General features: G+C 41.0%; 1 protein-coding gene across 1 annotated transcript in view; it reads right to left on the bottom strand.

The window, feature by feature from the left end:
• Nucleotides 1-20,065, bottom strand: part of ADGRG2 (adhesion G protein-coupled receptor G2) — a 53,762-nt gene extending 33,697 nt beyond the window's left edge. The window contains exons 1-2 of the mRNA XM_068420769.1: nt 19,948-20,065; nt 8,972-9,589 (exon numbers count right to left, since the gene is read on the bottom strand). Coding sequence (XP_068276870.1) covers nt 8,972-9,589; nt 19,948-20,065 — 736 coding nt within the window. The remainder of the gene's footprint in view (nt 1-8,971; nt 9,590-19,947) is intronic.
• Between the last annotated feature and the right edge of the window lie 3,763 nt (nt 20,066-23,828).

Raw genomic sequence — 23,828 nt, 5'->3', positions numbered from 1 at the left:
GTTCTAGAGCTCTTATGTAGAAGTGTTGTTACTTTAACATTGTATAGTGATTAGGTATTATGGCACCTATAAAATTATTTTCTTAACACCTAGCGTGGGTTTAGGGAAGACCCTTAAGCTACAATACTGACTTTAAATAATATGCAGAACTGAAGCAGTAGCCAGATAAAACTGTTCTGTGTTGTTTAAACAGTAAATAGTTTTTTAAGGTAGAATGGGGTGAATAAAAATAATTGAGTCAATTCTACATAAAGTTAAGAGGACTTTTGGTTAGAGAAGAAAGTATCCTTCTACACGTGGGCAAACTGGCTTTGCTACCACAGGAAGTGAACTTCACCTCCCAGAAATTTACTTGCCACTGGTCCTGTCTTACTAAGTGGTTAGCACCTTGTGCAAAAGCCCTTATCTCCAAGCAAAGTGCCCTGCAGGAAATTAAATTCTCAAAAGGAACCCACCTCTTGAAGTATGGAGCATCTGACAGAAAAGACCACCACACTGCTTCTTCTGCCCACTAAAAAAAATTAAAAAATCTGCTTGGGCAATCTGACCTTAAGGTCTTTCTCACATACTCTGGAGGAGTCAGTGTAGACATAGTCACTGTAGACAAACTGCATTTCCCATCCGCCATATCCTTTCAACTTGCTTTGTGAATTTTTGAGTATACAAGTAGTATCCTGAGGTGGGTAAGAAAATTGTTCACTAACATCTTTAGTACTGTAGGTTAGTAAGAAGATAGTGAACTCTAAAAATGCCAAATGCTTTTAATAACAAACCCAACAGTACAGGGAGCAAAATAAGCTAAACACAAGCCATTAATATGGAGCTGGCAAATCCAGCAAGTGATGATGACATGCATAATCTGAGGCACTTTTTTCTGGACACAAATCTAACCATGACTTCTCTTACAACACAATATTCACATGCCTACAGTTGCTAGAAATTATCTGTGAGAATAAGACTTGTCACTGATCAAGGTGCAGCATTAAGTTCACTAACCAAGTCCTTCCTCAGAATCACCTTTGCACACAGAAAGGGGGAAGGAGAGGCTGTCACACATTATTTAATTTCACTTATATTTGTCAACCCTCCTCCTTTGTTGTATTTAAAAACTAGAAAAGAAAGTGAATAGGGTTTATTTGGAGAAGGATTAAAGTCCAATTTAAAATATCCCTAAAGTTGACATATAAAAAAGAAAGTAAAATAACTCAAGGTGTGCTAGTTACAAGCTAACAGAAAATTTATTTCCTTCAGGTTTACTATTGATAAGAGCAAGAAAATCCTTAAGTATATGAAACCTTGTTTTATTTGCTCTGTGCATTTTTATTTGCAACACTGTTAGTTTAGGATCATCAAATCAACATACCTTATATCCTATTCCAAACCAAGACATTATATATTATAGTAATATTTTGCTACATTTTCTCTAATAGAGAACATTCCTGAGGATCCAAACAGCAAATAAATATGCAAATAACATTATTCAGTATTATTCTTTGCTTTGGCTGAAAGGGAGACAGAATAGGTCCCCACAAGAACTGTTTTTTTAAGAAGAAAAAGGCAACTCCATGAAATAAGCACCAGTTTCTGTTACTAACGTGCATCATTAGAAACAAAAGCAGCAAGTCCCTCACTGTCTTCATATCACTTTGTACTGTTCTGACATAAATAGCCAGCGAAGCCAAAACTTGCAAATCCCATCTGTGTAGGCAGAGGAAACTTCCACTGGTATGAAACCTGTTTAGCAACTCTTGCCATCCCTCAGTACCACAGCTGCAAAAAGCTTACCTGGGAAGTATTTGCATTGTCACAACCTTCATTTCCCATAATGACTTTGTATGACAATAGGAACCAGTGTAGCTTTAGCACCTCCAGTCTGGTAGGAGACTAAATCCATTAATAACAGTACTTAAGGCTAGGTCCACAAACTGATATAGCTCTGAGAGAGACCAGTGCCTGGCCCTGTCTACAAAATAGCCTTGTGCTTACAGCATTCCTTAGCATGAGAGATCTTAGCTATCAGTCTGCTGGCTCTTTTAGGATGGGATGGTCTCCACATGTTCCACTGAAGCTGTTTCATCAAGCAAAGCAGAATTCATAAGTCAATTCAGCTACAGGGAAAGAAAGGGAGAAGGAGACTTTGCAACACAGTGGTCATAGATGGTGGACAGATGGTTCTGGTCCCTGCACCAAAGGCATTGTCACTCATAGCATGCCTTTTCTTCAGTAACGTAGACACAGGATACAGAAAAAGCCCTTAAAGCATGAACAGTGTACAATGTTCTATCTCCAACCAGAACAATGAAAAATATCATTTTCTTCTCCCTACCTCCAATCTAACTTATGTTCAGTACACTCTTTTGTAAAATTTTTGGAAAGGCAACACCCTTTCTGATTCACCTGTCTTCAGGCAACCCCCCCTGCCAGAAGCAGTTCAGTTTTTCCAGGGTGGAGGAGTGAGAAGCAGCTAGAGATAACATCGTGCAAGAACTAAGTTACTGGCAGCTGCTTCTTCCTCCCCCATCTCAGGGGAACAGTGTTGCCGCTGACTAATGCTGTTTTACCTAACACTTCATGATTGCCTTTAAACTTTGCAGAAAGCATCCTTCGAGCAAGCCTGAGACAGCAACTAGAGTGCTTTCTTAGGAGGAGACAAAGAGTCTGAACTGTAGTGAACTAGAGCCTCCATATGGACACCCACCCTGCCCAGCCTGTGTGGAGGGGCAGGGGATGGTCCAGCGAGAAGGGTCGTGCCTGCTGGCCTCTGTCGCTCAGGAAACACTGTGAGAGAATGCAAGGGGCAGTTGCTTTCTAGTCAGGTCCAGACACGAAATAGGCATTGAACACTTAAGGAGCAGCAACAGCCCTGGCAATCTGTAGAAGCACAGACAACATCACAGGCAGAAAAACATACATTCATGGAATTACATGTTTTGGGGCCCAGATGACAGGTCTATGAAATGAAGTGCCTAAAATTTTACTCTATTAATTAAAAAACATGCCAAAAATGAGAATTTGTATTATCACCCAGGACTACTCTTTCAAACTAAAGGTACTCTCAAACATGTCAGCTCTCACAAATAGATCAACAGGAGAATCTGAACAGAAGAATCCCAAGGGACACCTTGGTGGCTATGTAATATGGTCTCCCCATGCCAAAGTACTTGGCTGACATCACAGAATGGCATTAGATAACCATGACTGTGTGCTGCTGGTATCAGTTTTGACTTACAAATACACACAAAAATACCAGGAAATTAATAAAAATTAGATTTTCTAAATAAGATGTGATACCAACCTTAGTGTTGAAGGTTTTTTCACCAAAAATTCAACTCATTCAGGCAGGGGAACGGATTTGTATTAAAAATTCCCATCAGAAATGCCAAAGTAGAAGTTTTCATTCCAAATAGATACATAAGACACTTTCTGACTTAAAAAAATAATTAAAACCATGTTACATCGAAAAGTTGCTTCTACACTGCATTTTTAAGTCTACCCAAAATCTCTTCTAAACATTCTCACAGGCAACAGTTATCAGCATGCATTACATCAGTTACCAGTACCGTGCAGCAGCTACTGTCCATTTGTAGTCAGTGTTACTAGGATACAGCCATATGAAAATGCCTGGCCTTAATACATTTCACAGGACTTGCTCAGGAACAGGCTGCCCAGGGAAGTGGTAGAGTCACCATCCCTGAAGGTAGTTAAAAGAAGAGTAGATGTGGTGCTTAGGGATATTGTTTAGGGATATTGTTTAGTGGTTGACTTGGTAGTGTTAGGTTAATGGTTGGACTCGATCATCTTGAAGGTCCTTTCCAACCAAGACGATTCTGTGATTCTGTGATGAATAAAACTGAGTAGCCCAAACAGCAAAATTTCAAAATGGTACTGTTCTAAAATCCATCTATTTATAGAAATACGCACCAAAAATATGGCATTCAATTCTCATATTCAAATTAAATCCATGTTTTCCATTAAGAGATTGGATCCCTTTAATATTTGACAAACCTTTCAGCTGGATAAACATTCTGCCAAAATGAACCATCCTGTCACAGAGGGCATTAATAGCAGTAACACATAAAAATCCTCCGCAATTGTTCCACTGTGGAATTAGCCCGTATCGACTTTTTACGTAAGTTAGATTTTGAGGCACATTGTATAGGTTTATAAGGTAAAACTAACTGCAGTTTTATCTTTTAGCACCCCTCATGACACCTCATGTCTGCTCTGACTCTTAGCGGTGGCATCATGGAAGAAAGGATGAATTATCACTGGCTATTGGACAGAAGCAAATGTAAAGAAACAGTGAAGTGCTTGTTCACATCGGGCTCTGCCACTTTGGCCAGTTCCACTTTAGTGTCCTTAACAGAAAATTTAGGTACAGTATTTTTAACTCAGCTTTGATGTTACACAGGTTTTTAGGAAATTAGGCTATAAATACATTTTTTATCTGTTTGTATAAAGCTGTACATTAGAGACTGAGGTGAATCAAATCACCTCTTCTCTGGCAGGCTGATTTCCAAAAAGCTACTTCCTTTGATATCACAGAGGAGGGAGGCAACAAGAGCAAAGAAAGGTAAGGTCAAACATGCATTCTGTTAATAGGTATAAAGAGTGGCACATGACTCATCAAATAGGCACTCCAGAGTTAGGTATTTTTTTCCCTGTCACATTTACTTCCTTTAAGAGCTTCTAGAGGTTTCTGTAGTATTTGGTCCTTACAGTTTTAGAAAGAAAATGGTATTGGGGCAAATAATTTATTTTTTTCATCTCCAGCTTTCATGATCTGCTCAGTAAACGTAACAATACGGTCCAAAGTTTGGTACCCAACAGACTGGGATGCAGACTGGATGAGTGGCAGCTACACTTCCACCTTCCGCCTGAGGAGGTAAAGGCCTGGGACTCCACCTTCCCTTCCAGGAAAGCTGATCCTGTCATCAGAAGTGTGCACAGCTCGGGAAATCTTTAAAAGGGATTACATGAGCCTAAATCATACCTCCTATTGCCCACACCTGCAGACTAGAACAATAGCCCAAAGTGAAGTTTTCCTCTTCCTTGAGCATGCGAAGGTGAAACAGTCGCACAGGGCACCGGTCACTTCCCGTTTTTCCCATCAGCATTAAACTGCTTTGTTCCCACAAGTCTGGAAACCTCCTCCAGCAACACCACTAGCAGGCTCAGCAATATTGGGACTGAAAAGGATACATGGAAAAAAGGGGGCAACATCTTAATCTTGAAGGCTGGATAGGACAGTTCAGAAAAATCTGAAATGCCACAATATAAACACTGAATTGTATTTATGAAAAAAAATGCACTAAAAGCAACAGGCACTGTACTCCTGCTAAAAATTAGGGCATCGATACCACAAATAAGACGACAGTGCTTTACTGTCAGTGATACTATTTACAGTTGTGCCATAAATCATCTATTTTATTTATTCATTGAAATGTGTACAAGATATCACGTCATCTCTGTGCTCCTTGCATAAATGCACAGTGTAACAGTTTGGATATTTATATTTTGATTAAGAATGTTACTGCTTAATGTGTAACTGAAATGATTAATGTTTAAACAGTACATTTCTTCCAGTTGTCAAGTTATTATTAAAGGCAACTTGCAAATAGCCCATGTAAAAATGACAACTGAAGAGCTGGTGCTCACAGATGACTAAAGTTTCTTTTCAAGCACGTAGCATTTTAAACTCACCTATTTTTTTGTGTCTTTGTATTCTCTTAAATCACGCAGAGCTTTATATTACTTAGTGCACTTTTTTCTTGGATTACGCAGAGACAATCGTGGTATCACCCATATTGTCCACATTAAAGTATGTAGCTAAATAGGTGTCATTCATCAAGGAACAAGGTAAAGAAATTTTCCAAAGTTGGCATTTGGAACAGTGAGAACATCTTTCTTCACTTACGTATTTTTAAATACCAGGAGACAACCTTTAAAGTGAGATACATTCAATCTGTGGCACTCTCTCCATATCACGTTAGGCTACTTCTCGTTCTCAGCAAAAGGGGAATTACTAAAGGAACCTGAGGAATATAAGTGGAAGGTTAGTGACGCACAACATGTGGGGCCTCCTCCCCTCTTTGGCCCTATCTGCAGTATTTACACCTGCTCAGCATTCACTGGCTACACCAAGCAAAGGAGAACCAGAAGACTGTGTGACTGAAAGAAGCTAAAGTTGCATCTTTAACTCAGATCTAAAAGTTTTCTATAGCTAAGTTCCATTAGTCCAAGAAACATGATCAGCCCTCACCATAAACTGGGGAACAGTCAGATATGTCCTTTCTTGCAAATCCTCAGATGCATAAGATACGTAGCTACTGTAAAGGTAATCCCATCCACTTCTGGGGAGCAAACTACTTGCTAAGGTTGAGCATACCTTTAAGTGATAAGCATTTGTGTAAATCTTACCAGAATCAGGATTCTGGTCCTTATTAGACCTCACACGGTTAAGAAAAAACTAAATACATTTTTGGTAACCTGAATAATTATTAAAAAAATAATAAAACCAAAAGAAAAAGAATCTAAAGAGACAACAAAAAGAAAGGCAGGAAAATGAGGTAAGGAAAAATAAGCTAATAATGTGACATTAAGTAAATCTAGACTTTTTAATGGAGTGCATCACTGCCTATGAGACACCAGTTAGATAATGGCTTACACTGCACAAAGATTTTGAGTGATTAGGCAAAGGAGAAATCACAGAAATCATGGTAACCTTGACTGAACATTTTACAAATTGCTGTTTCATGCAGGCACAAAATGCCAACCAGGTCATAAAAAAAATTCTGAAACTTGTCCTCTGGCACAATTATGACTGTAATGAACCACTTCCTTTTCACCTTTTGTGCCTACACAGGAGGCATAGCCCTTTCCCAAGCTTTAGACCTTTGCCAATTATGTTCTTTGCAGATGCAAAATCAGATCTTTCTGAAGACTTACTACTCAAAGTCCTTCTGTTTGAACAAAGACAGAGAAGCCCCCCAAAACATATAATTTTTACACAGGTGTACAGAGGAACTTACAGAAAGAAAGCAGATTGTAAGACTAGTAGCACCATCCATTAAAATTACCTGACACTGACTATTATATGCTCCTACAGTCAATGCTTTGTTTTTGTTTAACTGTTGGACTGATATTTGCTAAATATATGCCTTTCACAGGCTGACTTGGAGGGGGACAGCAATCAGCTAAAATGCATCTATTCCTGAAAACAGTTAAATAAACTGTTAAAAATACCCAGTGAACTTTTCTTTGAAAAGCTGGTATTCTTCCAAGTTATCTAGAGGAGATAACTGATCTTTGGCAGTAGAGATGGCTTCTGTACTGAAACAAATCCTTGCCAGCATAATTAAAGTTCAATCTGGCTAAGTAACAGAGCTTTGGAAACCATGCATCTTACACACTCACTAGAGAGCTCTTGCAGTTACGCAAAGGATTCCACAAGCCCCTAGATCACTAATTCTAAAATCATTAATCAGGTGGGACTGGAGCTGGGCATTACCTAGCCAAGCTGCCCTGTGATGCTCAGAGATGCTCTACATTCAGGGTAGAAAGTGCTGAAACTGAAAACAAGACTGTTGTCCTTTCTGTGCCTCAGTGAAAAATCACCAGATGCTCCACTCTGATCAGGATTTATCCCGCTATCCAGACATAGGGATCTCAGATTTTCTTTGAACCAAACTTTTGCCTGGTAGTCAGAATGTTCCCCGTTTCAGCCCTAAGACTGTGTTCCTTCAAACACAGTCACACATGAGCAAGAGACAGACATCCTTTCTTCAGCTCCTCTCCCAAATCACACAATCCAACAGAGAAGGTATGCTCTCAACTACAGCATCAGGCCAGCAGAGGCATTTCATTCATTATGACCCAGTGTTAGAGGCATTCTCCATGAGACCTGGTTTGTCAGATAGATTTCTTTCTCTCCCAGAAAAAGAAAACCGGTCACCTTATTTTAATGCCCTTAATAAGACACTTTTTATCTACCCATTCAGGCAGTGATTATAACATTACATAGCTAAATGATATTTTTTAGTCTGCACAAAATAGACAGGTACAGTTTTTAAGGATAAAGGTGAAGACTAAGATTAAGTTTGACTGAAGCACCTATGCTACATAAGAACTTTAGGAACCAGCTGAGCCAGGAATCAATCTCTGAAGGTCTTAGAGGGTAATATCATTTACTATGGCTGATAAATTGGATCCCACCCAAGCTTGATTCAAGTTTATCTTTCTTGTCAACAGATATGATAGCAAAAGCTAGACAGAAGATTATTCTCTTGCTTTAACTCCATTTCAACTATATTAAAACTCAATTTCTCTGAAAATAAAATCTTGGTTTGTTTTGGTTTAAGCTTTCTATGGTTCTTTTTCAGGCCAGAGAGGAATTTTGATAAATCTGTGAGAAACCATTTGGCCATTTTAGCAAGGGAAGACATTAACGATACAGAAACAAGATGAAATCAGAGCCTCCAGTAATCTTTACAGATATAGACCATACCAGCTAAAGATGGTGTAATGTGCCAGTGGAGCAGTGAAAAGTTCCACTCGTTGAAGTTCTGGCCCAGCAAATGTGCAAAATGAGGACCAGCAATGCTTTCCTCTGTATTTATTGCCTGAATAGAAGATGCATAAATTAATTATTTTGAGATAACACTGATAGAAAGCCCTAATACTCCAAGGAGTTTTGGGTGGATGCATCCTGCTCTCATTACCATTACATGGACCATAGACAGACACGGCAGTTGAAACAAGTTGAAAGTCTTTAAAGGACTGCTGCTATGGTTTTTACTTTTGGATAAAAGCTAGCGAAAGCTGCAGATCCTCACATGATCTCATCAAGCATTTAGCTAGACATGACCAACAGCCAAAGACTTTGTAAAATCTGAAACAGAAATCTTAGACACATTCAGATCAACTTTTGACAAAAACACTATTTTAAAAATAGGGGTGCAATGGTACTTACCACATGGCAAAGAGTTATCCTCTTCTACTGTCTTATTATAGATCCAATCCTCCTTTCTCCAGCGTATAACACCACTATCTTCACAGCCCCGAGACTGCTTTATATTTGCTTTGTCCCACATTCTGAACATGTACAGCTCCCCAGTCATACCCAGGTTAGGTGACATAGATGTACCTGGCAGCTTTGAACAGCCAAGTACGAACTGCCCTTTTCCAGGGAAATTAACTTTCCCCACTAGTTTTTTGTTTAGTATTTTTGTTTCATTAATGAATACCTTCATCTCCTCATCTTCACTTTTCCACTGGATACATATTCGGTTCCAAATGTTTTCCTCAAGTCTTGCTGTTGTATTTATTTGCTTTCCAAACAACCATATCCTCAATTTACCGTGATCTCCTGTAAGTCCAAGATCATACTTATTTGCAGAGAGATTGCTGTGAGATGTTTCTTGACTGTATACATATGCAGTCCAGGGACTATTTGAGGAATATAGCTTGAGGTGCACACAGACAATGAATTCTTTCAAGGGACGCAGAGAAATTCTCGGTGACATAATCCAAGGATCTTCACATGCAGTCTTAAAGACGGCTTTATATTGTCCTAGGAAATCCTCCTGATCTAAATAAAGAAAAGGTGATTTGTAAAATGATTTTGTTTTTAGAAGGATCATCTATATGAATGTTACTTTTCCATGTAGGACTGTTCCTAGGCATTTACCTAGGAGTTTTCAAAACAGCACATTAAGAAACAACCTGTATCCTTCTCCTTTGTTTTTTTTTTTTTTTGTGGTGGGGAAGCAGCAAATTTGGAGGCATGAAAGCTTTGAAGTAAACTCATGCACAAGATGAAGGATGACCACGTAGCTAAGGCAGCTCTCAAATGACAAGTGGGAGGCAAAAGAAGAAAATCACAGATCCTGGTTCCTATTCCCAGGACTGCCCAGGTATTTTGCATTTAACAGTTACTTGATAAAATACAGAAAATTGCTAGAAGGGACTATTGCCCTTACTGCAGTCTCATGTCCCAGCCTTGCATGCTGCTTCTCTGAACAAGATCATGTTTCTCCATGTCATTTTTTCCCAACCTTGAGATTTTTAAATCCTCTGCTGCACACTGGCAGAGTTTCAGCAAGAGAGGTAGAAAATATCCACATTCTAAAAGAGAATGAGTTTAGGTGACTTTCAGGAAACGTGTTTCAGAGCCACTGGTTTATTTTAAATTTAATCCCATCCAGCCCCCATTCCTGTTCTCTACCAGGGCATTTACTTGCAGAGACATCTGGTCTGTAAATCTCAAATCTACTACGGCATTGAGACGATAGCAACCCAGAGTTCACCTGTGACAGTAAATAGAATTTTAGATGCTAACAGTAAATTTACTGGTGAAAACAAGGTGTCAGGCTCTGTCAATGCTGGTAAAACAAGTAGTGTCAGGGAATGCCCTAAACACTGCAACTTGATCATAACTGTTAAGTTCTTGTAGGTGCCTCATTCCCTCCACTGTCCCACTACAGGACAGTACAGGCTTTTGTGGCTGTAGATGTAAGCTCTTTGGAGCTGACTCTCATTTTGTGCAAAAATGCACATTCCAATCACATAACCATTATCATGACTGCTTGCTTTATGGTGCACCTGTCAGCAACAAAATAAATCCAAACTAAGAAAAACTCCTATGGGACATGAAATGGAACTACAGAAAAATTAAACAGCCTGGTAGATGCTCAGCCACTGCAACACAACACATTACTGACACCTTTAAGGAGGCATTTGGGTCAGGGGCAATCCTACATGTGGGTCAGGGCAAACCCAAGCACAAATACAGGCTGAGCAGAGAATGGACTGAGAGCAGCCCTGAGGAGAAGGACTTGGGGGTGATGGCTGACAAGAAGTTCAACATGAGCCAGCGATGTGCGCTTGCAGCCCAGAAGGCCAACTGGGCTGCATCAACAGCAGCGTGGCCAGCAGGTTGAGGGAGGTGATTCTCCCCCTCTACTCTTCTTTGGTGAGACCCCACCTGGAGGACTGCATCCAGCTCTGGGGCCCTAACATAAGGACATGGAGCTGTTGGAGGGAGTCCAGAGGAGGACCACAAAGATAATCAGAGGGCTGGAGCACCTCTCCTATGAAGACAGGCTGAGAAAGTTGGGGCTGTTCAGCCTGGAGAAGAGAAGGCTCCAGGGAGACCTTCTAGCAGCCTTCCAGTACCTGAAGGGGGCCTACAGGAAAGCTGGAGAGAGACTTTTTACAAGGGCATGGAGTGATAGGACAAGGGGGAATGGTTTTAAACTGCAAGAGGGTAGATTTAGATTAGATATTAGGAAGAAATTCTTTACTGTGAGGGTGGTGAGACACTGGAACAGGTTGCCCAGAGAAGCTGTGGATGCCCCCTCCCTGGCAGTGTTCAAGGCCAGGTTGGATGGGGCTTTGAGCAACCTGGTCTAGTGATAGATGTCCCTGCCCATGGTAGAGGGGTTGGAACTAGATGATCTTTAAGGTCCCTTCCAACCCAAACCATTCTGTGATTCTATGATTTATTTATCAATATATGCAGAGCTTTTATGTACCCTCCAGAAGAGATATGTGATTAGTCATGATTGGTCAGGGTTGGACAGCAGGAAAAGATCGGTCAATATAGGAAGCAAGCTTTTCCATTAGCTCCCCCGTGAAAAGACAAATTTCCAGGCAACTTGGATCAGGTTTTCTTGTTTCAAGGTCACAGACAGCTTTTCTGTGATCTTCTCAACCAACCAGAGCACCAGCTTTCATCAGGCCAATTCTGAATCAAGGACGTGTTCAACTTTTCTGACTCTTGACCACGGGGGTCTCAAATTTCTTTTTCAATGGCAACAAATGAAAAACAGGAGGAAGTTCCTAACTTCCAAGTGCAGCTTGATAGGTACAAGCTACCAGAAAAAGCTTGAAACACAAAATATATCAATCCATTTTCACGGAAAGTCATTGATAACTATTCTTGTTGCATACTATAGCTTTGAGACGCCCTTTGTGATCCTAATTAGCAGAAACCTGTAGGCATCTTTCACGACCCTGAATCATTCCTGAAGTTCAACATACATCATGAAAGTGCCATACAAGGCTACAGACCAAACAAAACACACTCAGGGTACAGGCTGAATTAGGTGAAAATCCTAACTAGCAGACAGGGGATTTTGAATGTCGAGGTAATACTTAGCATGGTTCTATGGCAATGGAGAAGAAAAACATACTTGACCCAACAGCAAGCAGTAGAACTACTTCCCCCCTGCCCAACCCTAAAGCATGAACTCATTCAGTTTGGCCATTTTTTAGAGCCTAATGGGCAAAATCTGGGATACTCAGCTAAGAACAGTTCAACACGAAAAAACAGTTTTAAAACACGACTTAAAATCTGGGGTGAGGAAAACTGGGCGGGAGGTGGAAGTGTCACAGAAGTGGAGATTTTTAGATACAGACTCAAACGTACCTACCCTTTTTAGTAAAAGGATGACTACTATTAAAATAGATGTGCTACCTTCCAGTTTGGACATCTCATGAGGAAACTGACTTTATAAAGGAAACGGCTAGCTAGATATAAAGTTATATGCCAACACTTGTGACACAGTCTCTCCAAAGAAAAATAATTGCTCAAGTCTTTCATTATTAAGCAGGAATTATGCTGAAGGTTTTGAAACCTTCGGTCGGGGGGCTATGATCTAGTGGCAATTACAGAGACTTGGTGGGACACCTCGCATGACTGGAATGTGGTCATGGATGGCTATGTCCTGTTCAGGAAAGACAGGCCACTAAGGAGAGGTGGTGGAGTTGCTCTTTATGTGAGTGAGCAGCTAGAATGTATTGAGTTCTGTCCAGGGGCGGATCAGGAGCGAGTTGAGAGTTTGTGGGTGCGACTTAAGGGGCAGGCTGGCAGGGGTGATACTGTTGTGGGTGTCTATTACAGGCCACCGGATCAGGATGAGGAGGGTGAAGAGGCCTTCTACAGGCAGCTGAGAGCAGTCTCGCAATTACAGGGCCTGGTTGTCATGGGGGATTTCAACTACCCTGATATTTGCTGGGAGGCCTACTCAGCCAGCCATCCTCAGTCCAGGAGGTTCCTCCAGTGCATTGATGATAACTTTCTGATGCAAATGGTGGATGAGCCAACTAGGAGAGGAGCGCTGCTGGATCTTATCCTCACTAACAAGGAGGGTCTGGTTGAAGAGGTGAAGGTTGAGGGCAGCCTTGGTTGTAGTGACCATGAGATGGTAGAGTTCAGGATCTCATGTGGCAGGAACAGAATAGCTAGCAGAATCACAACCCTGGACTTCAGGAGGGCCAACTTTGGCCTTTTCAAGCAATTGCTAGGGGAAATCCCATGGGACAGGGTACTAGAAGGTAAGGGGGCCCAAGATAGTTGGTTAGCATTCAAGGACTGCTTCTTCCGAGCTCAAGATCAGAGCATCCCAACAGGTAGGAAGTCAAGGAAGGGTACCAGGAGACCTGCATGGTTAAACAGGGAACTGCTGGGCAAACTCAAGTGGAAGAAAAGGGTGTACAGATCATGGAAGGAGGGGCTGGCCACTTGGGAGGAATATAAGTCTGTTGTCAGAGGATGCAGGGAGGCAACTAGGAAAGCTAAGGCCTCCTTGGAATTAAACCTTGCAAGAGAGGTCAAGGACAACAGAAAGGGCTTCTTCAAATACACTGCAGGTAAAGCCAACACTAGAGGCAATGTAGGCCCACTGATGAATGAGGTGGGGGCCCTGGAGACAGAGGATAAAAAGAAGGCGGAGTTACTGAATGCCTTCTTTGCCTCTGTCTATACTGCTGGAAGCTGTCCTGAGGAGCCTCGGACCCCTGAGGCCCCAGAAGAAGTCAGGATAGAGGAGGAATCTGTCTTGGTTGATGAGGGCTGGGTCAGGGACCAATTAAGCAATCTGGACGTCCATAAATCCATGGGCCCTGATGGGATGCACCCGCGGGTGCTGAGGGAGCTGGCGGAAGTCATTGCTAGGCCACTCTCCATCATCTTTGCTAAGTCGTGGGCAACGGGAGAGGTGCCTGAGGACTGGAGGAAAGCGAATGTCACTCCAGTCTTCAAAAAGGGCAAGAAGGAGGACCCGGGTAACTATAGACCAGTCAGCCTCACCTCCATCCCCGGAAAGGTGATGGAACAACTTGTCCTTGGTGCTGTCTCTAGGCACATCAAGGATAGGGGGATCATTAGGGGCACTCAGCATGGCTTCACCAAGGGGAAGTCATGCTTAACCAACTTGATAGCCTTTTATGAGGACGTAACCCGGTGGATAGATGATGGTAAAGCTGTGGATGTGGTCTATCTCGATTTCAGTAAAGCGTTTGACACGGTCTCCCACAGCATCCTCGCAGCTAAACTGAGGAAGTGTGGTCTGGATGATCGGGTAGTGAGGTGGATTGTGAACTGGCTGAAGGAAAGAAGCCAGAGAGTGGTGGTCAATGGAACTGAGTCCAGTTGGAGGCCTGTGTCTAGCGGAGTCCCTCAAGGGTCGGTACTGGGACCAGTTCTATTCAATATATTCATTAATGACTTGGATGAGGGATTAGAGTGCACTGTCAGCAAGTTCGCTGATGACACAAAACTGGGAGGAGTGGCTGACGTGCCGGAAGGCTGCGCAGCCATTCAGAGGGACCTGGACAGGCTGGAGAGTTGGGCAGGGAGAAATTTAATGAAATATAACAAGGGCAAGTGTAGAGTCCTGCATCTGGGCAAGAACAACCCCATGTACCAGTACAAGTTGGGGACAGACCTGTTGGAGACCAGCGTAGGGGAAAGGGACCTGGGGGTCCTAGTGGACAGCAGGATGACCATGAGCCAGCAGTGTGCCCTTGTGGCCAAGAAGGCCAATGGCATCCTGGGGTGTATTAGAAGGGGTGTGGTCAGAAGGTCACGAGAGGTTCTCCTCCCCCTCTACTCTGCCCTGGTGAGGCCGCATCTGGAATGTTGTGTCCAGTTCTGGGCCCCTCAGTTCAAGAAGGACAGGGAACTGCTAGAGAGAGTCCAGCGCAGAGCCACGAAGATGATTAAGGGAGTGGAACATCTCCCTTATGAGGAGAGGCTGAGGGAGCTGGGTCTCTTTAGCTTAGAGAAGAGGAGACTGAGGGGTGACCTCATTAATGTTTATAAATATGTAAAGGGCAAGTGTCATGAGGATGGAGCCAGGCTCTTCTCAGTGACATCCCTTGACAGGACAAGGGGCAATGGGTGCAAGCTGGAACACAGGAGGTTCCACATAAATATGAGGAAAAACTTCTTTACGGTGAGGGTGACTGAACACTGGAACAGGCTGCCCAGAGAGGTTGTGGAGTCTCCTTCTCTGGAGACATTCAAAACCTGCCTGGACGCGTTCCTGTGTGATATGGTCTAGGCAATCCTGCTCCGGCAGGGGGATTGGACTAGATGATCTTTCGAGGTCCCTTCCAATCCCTAACATTCTGTGATTCTGTGATTCTGTGAAAGATTTGATGTAGCTGCTGTTCTTCAGAGAGTGCATGTCAGTATACTTGCATGACTCTCATACCCTCCAAAATTCCTGTAAGCAATCTTAAGCAAGCAGAGATGGCCAAAGTGACCAGTTAAGGAAGTCTTCTGACATAGCTTCAAAACTTGAAGTCACTGTTAACTATCCAGATTGGAAGGCTGGAAGTCCATTTCTGAGCAAAAATGTTAAACAAAACTTGAAGTACCATCAGCAGACTTGATTTTGGAAGTGAACAAATTCTGAGAGAGGCCTGATTTCATGTTAAGCATTAGATCAGCATTTATGTGCCAACAGTGAATTAATTAAAGGACTGCAAAATCCTATTACATTCTTTAGGGGAGCTGACACTACAAAGTTGTCAAGGGAGCCAGAGTAGGCATAAACTTGCAGGTGGAAACAGTTCTAAGGCAGGTAACCAATAGAAATGATGCAAAATGGGTTAAAAACTGGCTGGATGGTCGAGGCCAGAGTGGTGGTGAATGGGGCAAAGTCCAACTGGCGGCCGGTCACTAGCGGTGTTCCCCAGGGCTCAGTTCTGGGGCCGGTGCTGTTCAATATCTTTAGAGATGATGTAGACGTAGGGATTGAGTGCACCCTCAGTAAATTTGCAGTTGACACCAAGCTGGGTGGCAGTGTCGATCTGCTGGAGGGTAGAAAGGCCCTACAGAGGGATTTGGACAGGTTAGATAGATGGGCCGAGACCAACGGCATGAGGTTCAACAAGAACAAGTGCCGGGTCTTACACTTCGGCCACAACAACCCCATGCAGCGCTACAGGCTGGGGGAAGAGTGGTTAGAAAGCAGCCCGGCGGAAAGAGACCTGGGGGTGCTGATTGACAGCCGGCTAAACATGAGCCAGCAGTGTGCCCAGGTGGCCAAGAAGGCCAATGGCATCCTGGCCTCCATTAGGAATAGTGTAGCCAGCCGGTCTAGGGAAGTGATCGTCCCTCTGTACTCGGCACTGCTGAGGCCGCATCTTGAGTACTGTGTTCAGTTCTGGGCCCCGCACTTCAAGAAAGATGTTGAGGTGTTGGAGCGAGTCCAGAAGGGGGCGACCAAGCTGGTGAAGGGTCTGGAGGGAATGACCTATGAGGAACGGCTGAGGGAGCTGGGGTTGTTTAGCCTGAAGAAGAGGAGGCTCAGAGGTGACCTTATTGCAGTCTACAACTACTTGAAGGGAGGTTGTAGCGGGGTGGGAGTCGGCCTCTTCTCCCAGGCAACTAGCGATAGGACAAGAGGACATAGCCTCAAGCTTTGCCAGGGGAGGTTCAGGTTGGACATCAGGAAGTATTTCTTCACAGAAGGGGTCATTAGACATTGGAACGGGTTGCCCAGGGAGGTGGTGGAGTCACCATCTCTGGATGTGTTTAAGAAAAGACTGGACATGGCACTTAGTGCCATGGTCTAGTTGACATGGTGGTGTCAGGGCAATGGTTGAACTCGATGATCCTCTTCCAACCTGATTGATTCTGTGATTCTGTGAAAATCAGATCAATGTTGCTCATGATTCTCCTAGTCTGCTTTGTATCGTTCAAAAAGACTGCTGTTGATCAGTACGCAAGGCCTCATGAGTTAATTTAAACTAATAAAACAGTTTACTTAGAGAGGTCTACCCTTGTGGAAACTGGTAAATCTGGCCCACTTTGCTCCACACAGTTCAAAAAAAAAAAAGGTGCCAAAAAGGGGTGCCAAAGTTAAGAGAATAGATACAAATATTATCTGAATTGTTACAAGGAAGACTTGGAAAATTTTATATGGTTAGTCTACCCAAAGAATGCTGAAAAAGCACAAAGGAAATCATAACCATAGTCAGAAAATGCACTTTGCTGTTCCAAGTGAAATACACATAGTACAGCCTTAAATTAGTTAGAAATTAATTATCAACGTCATCTTGGCTAAGTCTGTTTGATATGTGGGTGGATGCAACATAGTAGGAGACTACATTACTTTAAAGCTTTTGGAAATTCTGTTAATCATCGCTTATTTTCTTTAGTAATGGTACTTGGGGGCTGCAGCCCACCCTTGACCATAGAACCGAGGAGCTGGAACTGGCTGTGCTCTGACAGTGGCCTTCCTGGCTTACAGTTAGTTCCTTTGGGTCCAGACAACACCAATCACATTCAGAAACCTAGCCATGAACATATCTTTACCAGTACAGCACAGAAAAGGTAGCATAGCAGAAAGAATGCTATCTCCAGAGTATCAAAACATCTCCGGAGTAAGAAAACTAAGCAAAAATCGCAATTTGGAGTCAAGGAAACTCCATGCAATAGTAATTGTGGGCTAACTTTTCAACGTCATTTGCTGTGTTCAGGCACTTAACCTCTTTCGGAAATGCAAATTGTTCCTTCTTAATATCTCTAATAGATGCAAGAACTGGGCGTTTTACCCTCACTAAAACTAAGAGCATCCACTTAACAAGTGTGTTCTCTTAAGCCCTAAAAGAAATCCTGAAATGTATGCACATATTTCCAAACATTTAAAATAAACTTTCTGAGAATTACAAGGTAATGCAAACATAAGCCAAAAATGTAATCTTTTTCAAACATTTTCAGATAGTAATAATTGATATCTTTCCAATAGATAGCCAAGCATAGGTAGTAAGAATTAGACATACAGGAGCAGATCTTCTTAGTACATAAGCACCAGTGTCATTCTGCTTTCATTACTAATAGCTACTGTGTCAGTATAGTTGAGCATTAATACAATTGAGTATTCTCTTGAATAAAAATAGTCACAAGTTTATGTGTCTGCACAATCTGGCTTTTAACCAGTAACAACAATAGTCATTAATTTCTGTGCAAGTGTTTGCCACCTGTAACACATTTGGCTTGCTACAGTCCATTAAAATGACATCACAAGAATCTTGTCTCCTAATGTATTCTGCTGAGAGCTCATAATTGTTCTTCATAAAAAGTTTAAAACTCTAAACTTTCTACATGTGGGTCACTTGATTCTGCTAAATGTTTTGGAAATCTGAAGCTAAGAACTGTTTCCTCAAAATGAATTTCATCCCTCCTTTTCATTCACAGTTGTATTTGGATATCTGGGGATAAACTACGCCACATTATCCAGAGTGTCCTAGACATCGGAAAGAACACAGGCAGTTCTTCTCTCTTCATATTTCCTGGATAATACAAACATATTTTGGCACCTCAGATGAGGAGGGAACTGAGCAGAGATGCTGCTGACAGTACTAACAGCCTAAAAAACAAACAAAAAAAATAGGGTGGAACCGTAAATAAACCCTTGCGTCAGTTTAGCTTTTCTTGAAGCATTACTGACACTTCTAAGTGATACGTAGGTGGAAGACAAAATCCCTCTTTGCTTGCTTCCTCAGAACTCTAGGTTCAGTTAAATTTTCCCCAGAAAAATTCTTGTATGACATCCTCCCATCTGCTGAGCAGCCCTGTCCTTTTTACTATTCAAAGTACAAGAGGTTAAAACCTCACCATCTTAGTAACAGTTTTATCACCTGAATCTCAAATTCTGTCTCAATAAAAGTTTTATTTTATGAAAATTACTACATTTGGAGAATTAGAATCAGAATTACTCTAGACATTGCTAGTACAATGTCATTAAGCAGGCATACTTACTAAGTACAACTAAGTACATTTGAACTGCAAGAAACTCTGACCTTCTAGAGTAAAATAACATGCCACAACACAGGAAGCAGTTTCTAAAACTAGTCATTAAGTACATGTCAAAAAACACTTCTAATTTTTTAATATTCCATGCACATTACTAACATGATAAATGTATTACACAGTATTGATATAAGGAAGTTTTACAAATGACAAGCACTGTTACCTATATCAGTTGAGCTCCAGAGTAGTGATGGACTTGTATGTGCCAGCTTACACAATAGCCATGAATAAAACACAAATTGCTGATTCTACTGTACCTCATACAAAAGCATCACCATGTCAGTTACCCAATCTGTACAAGAACCTTATGAATTTATTTTTCATTTACTGTTATATAAAGAGCATAGACTGTCAAATTCAAACACATCATTTCTGTTACATGTTTTGGACCTTACTACCTTTTCCCTAGCCATATTCAGATCCACAACCAAGAGCAATGCAGGAGATATTCTATGCTCATACATGCACTAAACAGAGTGAAGCTTAAAGGATCTTGTGGTGTTTGTGTAAGAGCAGTGTAAAAGATTTAACATCACGTTCTGAAAATAGTAACACTTCCAGTTCAAAAAAATAGCATGACAGTAATTTGTCTTATTACATGTTGTGTTTACGTTCTCTCCTCATCCATAGCCAAAAAGAAGTTACTACTGATCATGTTTTATGAAAACAAATACTGTAAACATAGGGTTTGTATATCCAAAGCACTAAGCACCAACTGTTTCATTTCTCGTTAATGGCAGTTTTTCCTCTTGATTTCAAGGAGGGGAGACTGTTCATCAAGACTAATGCTATTTATTTGGAATACCAACACTAGATAAATCAGGAAAAAATTGTCTTACCTTTGCCTGCTGTAGCCAGGAACAAATGAAGTAAAAGGACTCCTAGAACAACCCTGAATCTCAAGAAAAAGTCCTGTATTCTGCCAAAACAGCAGTGCTGTTTTCCCCAGGCAACCATTCTAGAAGAAAAAAAAACAAAAATAAATAAACCACAGTGACTAGAAAAAGTGCAGGTGTGCCGATATTACGACAAATTATGTTTCCAAACCAAGAGTGTAAATCTTTCCAACCTTGTTATATGACTGGGTATATGTCGTACAGAAATGCACAAATACTCTGTATATTGCCAAGTCACCAAAAAAGAAAGAGCTGTTTGCTAAAAAGAAAAAAAAACAAAAACAAAAAAAAATCCCACTCAAGCTCTAATTCTCCAAAGACTCACAAATACATCAGAATGTGGCCATGAGTCCTTGAACAAATAAGGCTTTCAATATTTGAAAAACAAACAAACAACAAAAAAACCCCACACACAACAAAAAACCCAACCAAAAGCAGACAGAGAGCAAGCTTGGAGAGCTTATCCAAAAGCTTTGTTAATCTCAGTAAGTATATAGAGAGCATCTTTTCAGTCCCCTGCCCACAGGTTCTATCATCTGACATTTTAATAGCAACACTGTGAACTCCTAAGGAAGAAGCAAGAGCTTGATTCCCGATCCTCATCTCATTCTCAAGGCAAGAAGCTACTGCAAAAAAATGAGAAATGCCACAAGTCACTGTGAGCAGTAAGTTCATGGAGAATATCATGGAAACCTGGTTTGTCCACATTTCGTCCTAGTGATGGTTGCCTAATGTGAACAATAAGACATGGTGGTGGAAAAAGAACATGCCTCTACTGTAAGAGATAAAGTTCTGTGAAGTGATATACTTTTTCTACAGAGATCTTTTTAAAAAAGGTACATCTTCTGACTATTTTGCATGCTGAAAGAAACATTAAGTGAAACGGTCATGTGCTTTTTGCATGCATTATTTCTTAAATAAAAAGGTTTAGAGATACATAGTTATAACTGATTCTATAATTGATTCTTGAAACAAATGCAAAGCAGTAAACTTTATGTGCTGTTTTTCTTTAATGTATCAGCTTTACTGTAGACCAGAGCATTCTGCATGTCACCAGATGTTTAACTTTGTGATCACAAGCTTGCTGCATGTGTAATGTATTGGTGCATGTATTGGTTAGCACTCATACTGCTCGCAAACTTTACTGTATTTTTGTACATCCTGTATCAGGCTGCAACAGGTTCCCTTCTTTTCAGGGACTGCAAATTGTGAACTCTTTCAGGAGCTGTAAATTCGTGTTAAGGTTAGGCCTAAATTGTATTTTCTGCAAATATTCACATTAACGTAAATATTTATTAGCATAAAATGGTTACTATGGGCTGCACTCTCCAAGAGAAGTGCTAGAGGAATAAACTGAGAAACAGTGTAGTTGGTAGGTAATTGACATTTTGGAAATTGATTAAATGTACATGCAAATAAATAGAAGTAAATATAATATGTTTAATATAATATATAAAATAAATATAAATACATAGAAAACATAGAATCACAGAACCATAGAATTGTTTTGGCTGGAAAGGACCTTTAAGATCATCAAGTCCAACCATTAACCTAACACTGTCCACCACTAAACCATATCTTAAGGCACCACATCTACACGTCTATTAAAGGCTTTTTCAAAATTAGAGCACTGAAACATTGTTGCTAGTGATTTCAATAATTACACAATATGCAATATTCCTAGCAGAAAATTAAGATCATACTGATTGCATTGAAACAGACCAATCTGGATGATGAGACATACTGCTTCCACTTTGCAGATTCCGGATGCTACACTTAAAATTGAAAGACACTAAGGAAATAACAGTTAATTTGTGGCAACATCATGAATGACATCTGCATAGGTGCTGCAGATGTTAACCAGCAGGAAGAAAGGCTATTGATAAAACGAATACAAAAATCAAGCATACTAAAGCTGAGCGAAAATAAATGGTAGGCTAAAACAATGGAAATAGCTAATACACACAAGCCTATGCAGGAACAGTCCAAAACCAAACAAAAACAACTAAAAAAAGGCAAGAAATGTCAAAGGTGGGCTAGCTTTCTAAAGATTCACGGGAAACATGTCCAAACCTGTCTTGAGCTTGCATCTCTTGAATGCCTAAAACCCATGTATTAATACAGTTGTTCAGTCAGTAAACTAAGTAGCAGAATTCCATTAACTATCCTAAGAACCTGATAATGAAACCTGCCATGCTTAAAATGTATTTGACAACTTCGAGGACTGTGCATCTACAATATAATTTACTAAGATTAAAAGAGATGCCCATCCAAAAGCTGTGTTTCCTTCCTTTGCTTACGCACGCTTCCCATTCTGGTCTCAAATTAGGTCACTTCCAAGCCAAACCGAGCTGCGCATCTATTCCTCCATTTAATAGGGAGATCTCTTCTTTTCTACAGTAAACCATCTATCCGTAGTGATGTATTTAAACACGTATCAAACAAATTCCAGCATCCCTTGCCCCTACTACCTAGGCATCAAGAGTTGAAATGTGAATGGGATGGAGCCCAAAAATACTCAGTGGCACCCGCAAGTTTAGCCATCGATACTGGGAAGCACTGAAGCAAATTGCTTGCTCTATGTCACATGTAATACTGATTCAGAATGCTCCTACATTCCCTGTATTTGGTTTCCTCCTTCAGCCGCAGTTCTGCAAAAAGAAACACATTAAATGAGCTGACTAGGACAAAGGTTTACTCCCATACCATCAAGTGTCTTCTATTTACTCTGATGGTCCTCATTAGACAATCACGTTAGTGCCCCATCCACCAGAAATAACAACTGCATTCCAAGAGTCTAAATTTGAGGGCAGGAGCCAAGAAATTCCTGGTTCTGACTCCAGCTCTGCCTGAGTGCTATGTAGCCCTGAGGAGTTTGAATAGACCTTCCTCTAACTCAGGCCTTCCAGAGTGAGCTTTGCTAATATTTGTCCAGTGTTTAAACGAAAGCCTGTAATAAATACTGTCAGCACATTTAGGTTTTTATCCCCTCTAGGTTTTTGACATTGTTCACACTTCCTGAGATGGGCTCGGCAAAGGCAAATGGGGACAGAGGCACGGCTTTTTGTTGACAGAATAGTCACACCAAGAACTCCAAAGCTATTCAAAGCCATGAATGCAGATTAATGGTCCCAGGGACAGCAACAAAATCCAGGCAGCAGGAAAGTGAGTAAATGTATAAAGCGAAATCCTGACCTGGTCACAGCTCAACTGACTTTTTGCAAGACTATGGACACTTATGCTAGTTCAACATTTGTTCCAATGTCCAGATAAAAAATACAATTAAAAGAGTTAGGAAAATAACATTAATGTTTCTTTTTGCAACACTGCTCTTTAGACACTACCAAAGAAAAAGATGCTACTAGCTTTGATAGATTTTTAAAGATTTTTTTAAAGAAAATGCAAAATGTAAAATACCATATCTACTGAAATAAAGATCATGATACATTCCAAAACATTTGGGCATTTATGTTTCTCTTAAACTTATTTAAGCCCTTCTTTGTATTGGACTTCTAAAGCTCTGCTCTTAATAACGATCCTGAAAAGTAATATAATTACTTTTATATAGTAAAATATAAAGTTATATAGTTGTGAACATTATAGAATTAGGCATAAGTGGTTTTTTTCATGTTATTCATTTTGTTGATTTCTTCAAATGAACATTTTTATTGTTCATTGTAATAGATGAATACAGAATGACTCAGAGAGCCCAGCATGAATCTGCATAATTTTTGCAGTAGGATGAAAAATTTTCACTTGTAAATCAAGCAGATCTCATCAAGTACAACAGCTACTGGGCATAACTACTGAGCCACCCAAGCGTG

This window comes from Nyctibius grandis, chromosome 2 (genome assembly GCF_013368605.1).
Source record: "Nyctibius grandis isolate bNycGra1 chromosome 2, bNycGra1.pri, whole genome shotgun sequence".
Classification (NCBI taxonomy): Eukaryota; Metazoa; Chordata; class Aves; order Nyctibiiformes; family Nyctibiidae; genus Nyctibius; species Nyctibius grandis.
Note: the sequence above shows the minus strand (reverse complement) of the source record. Positions and strands in the feature narration are given on the sequence as shown.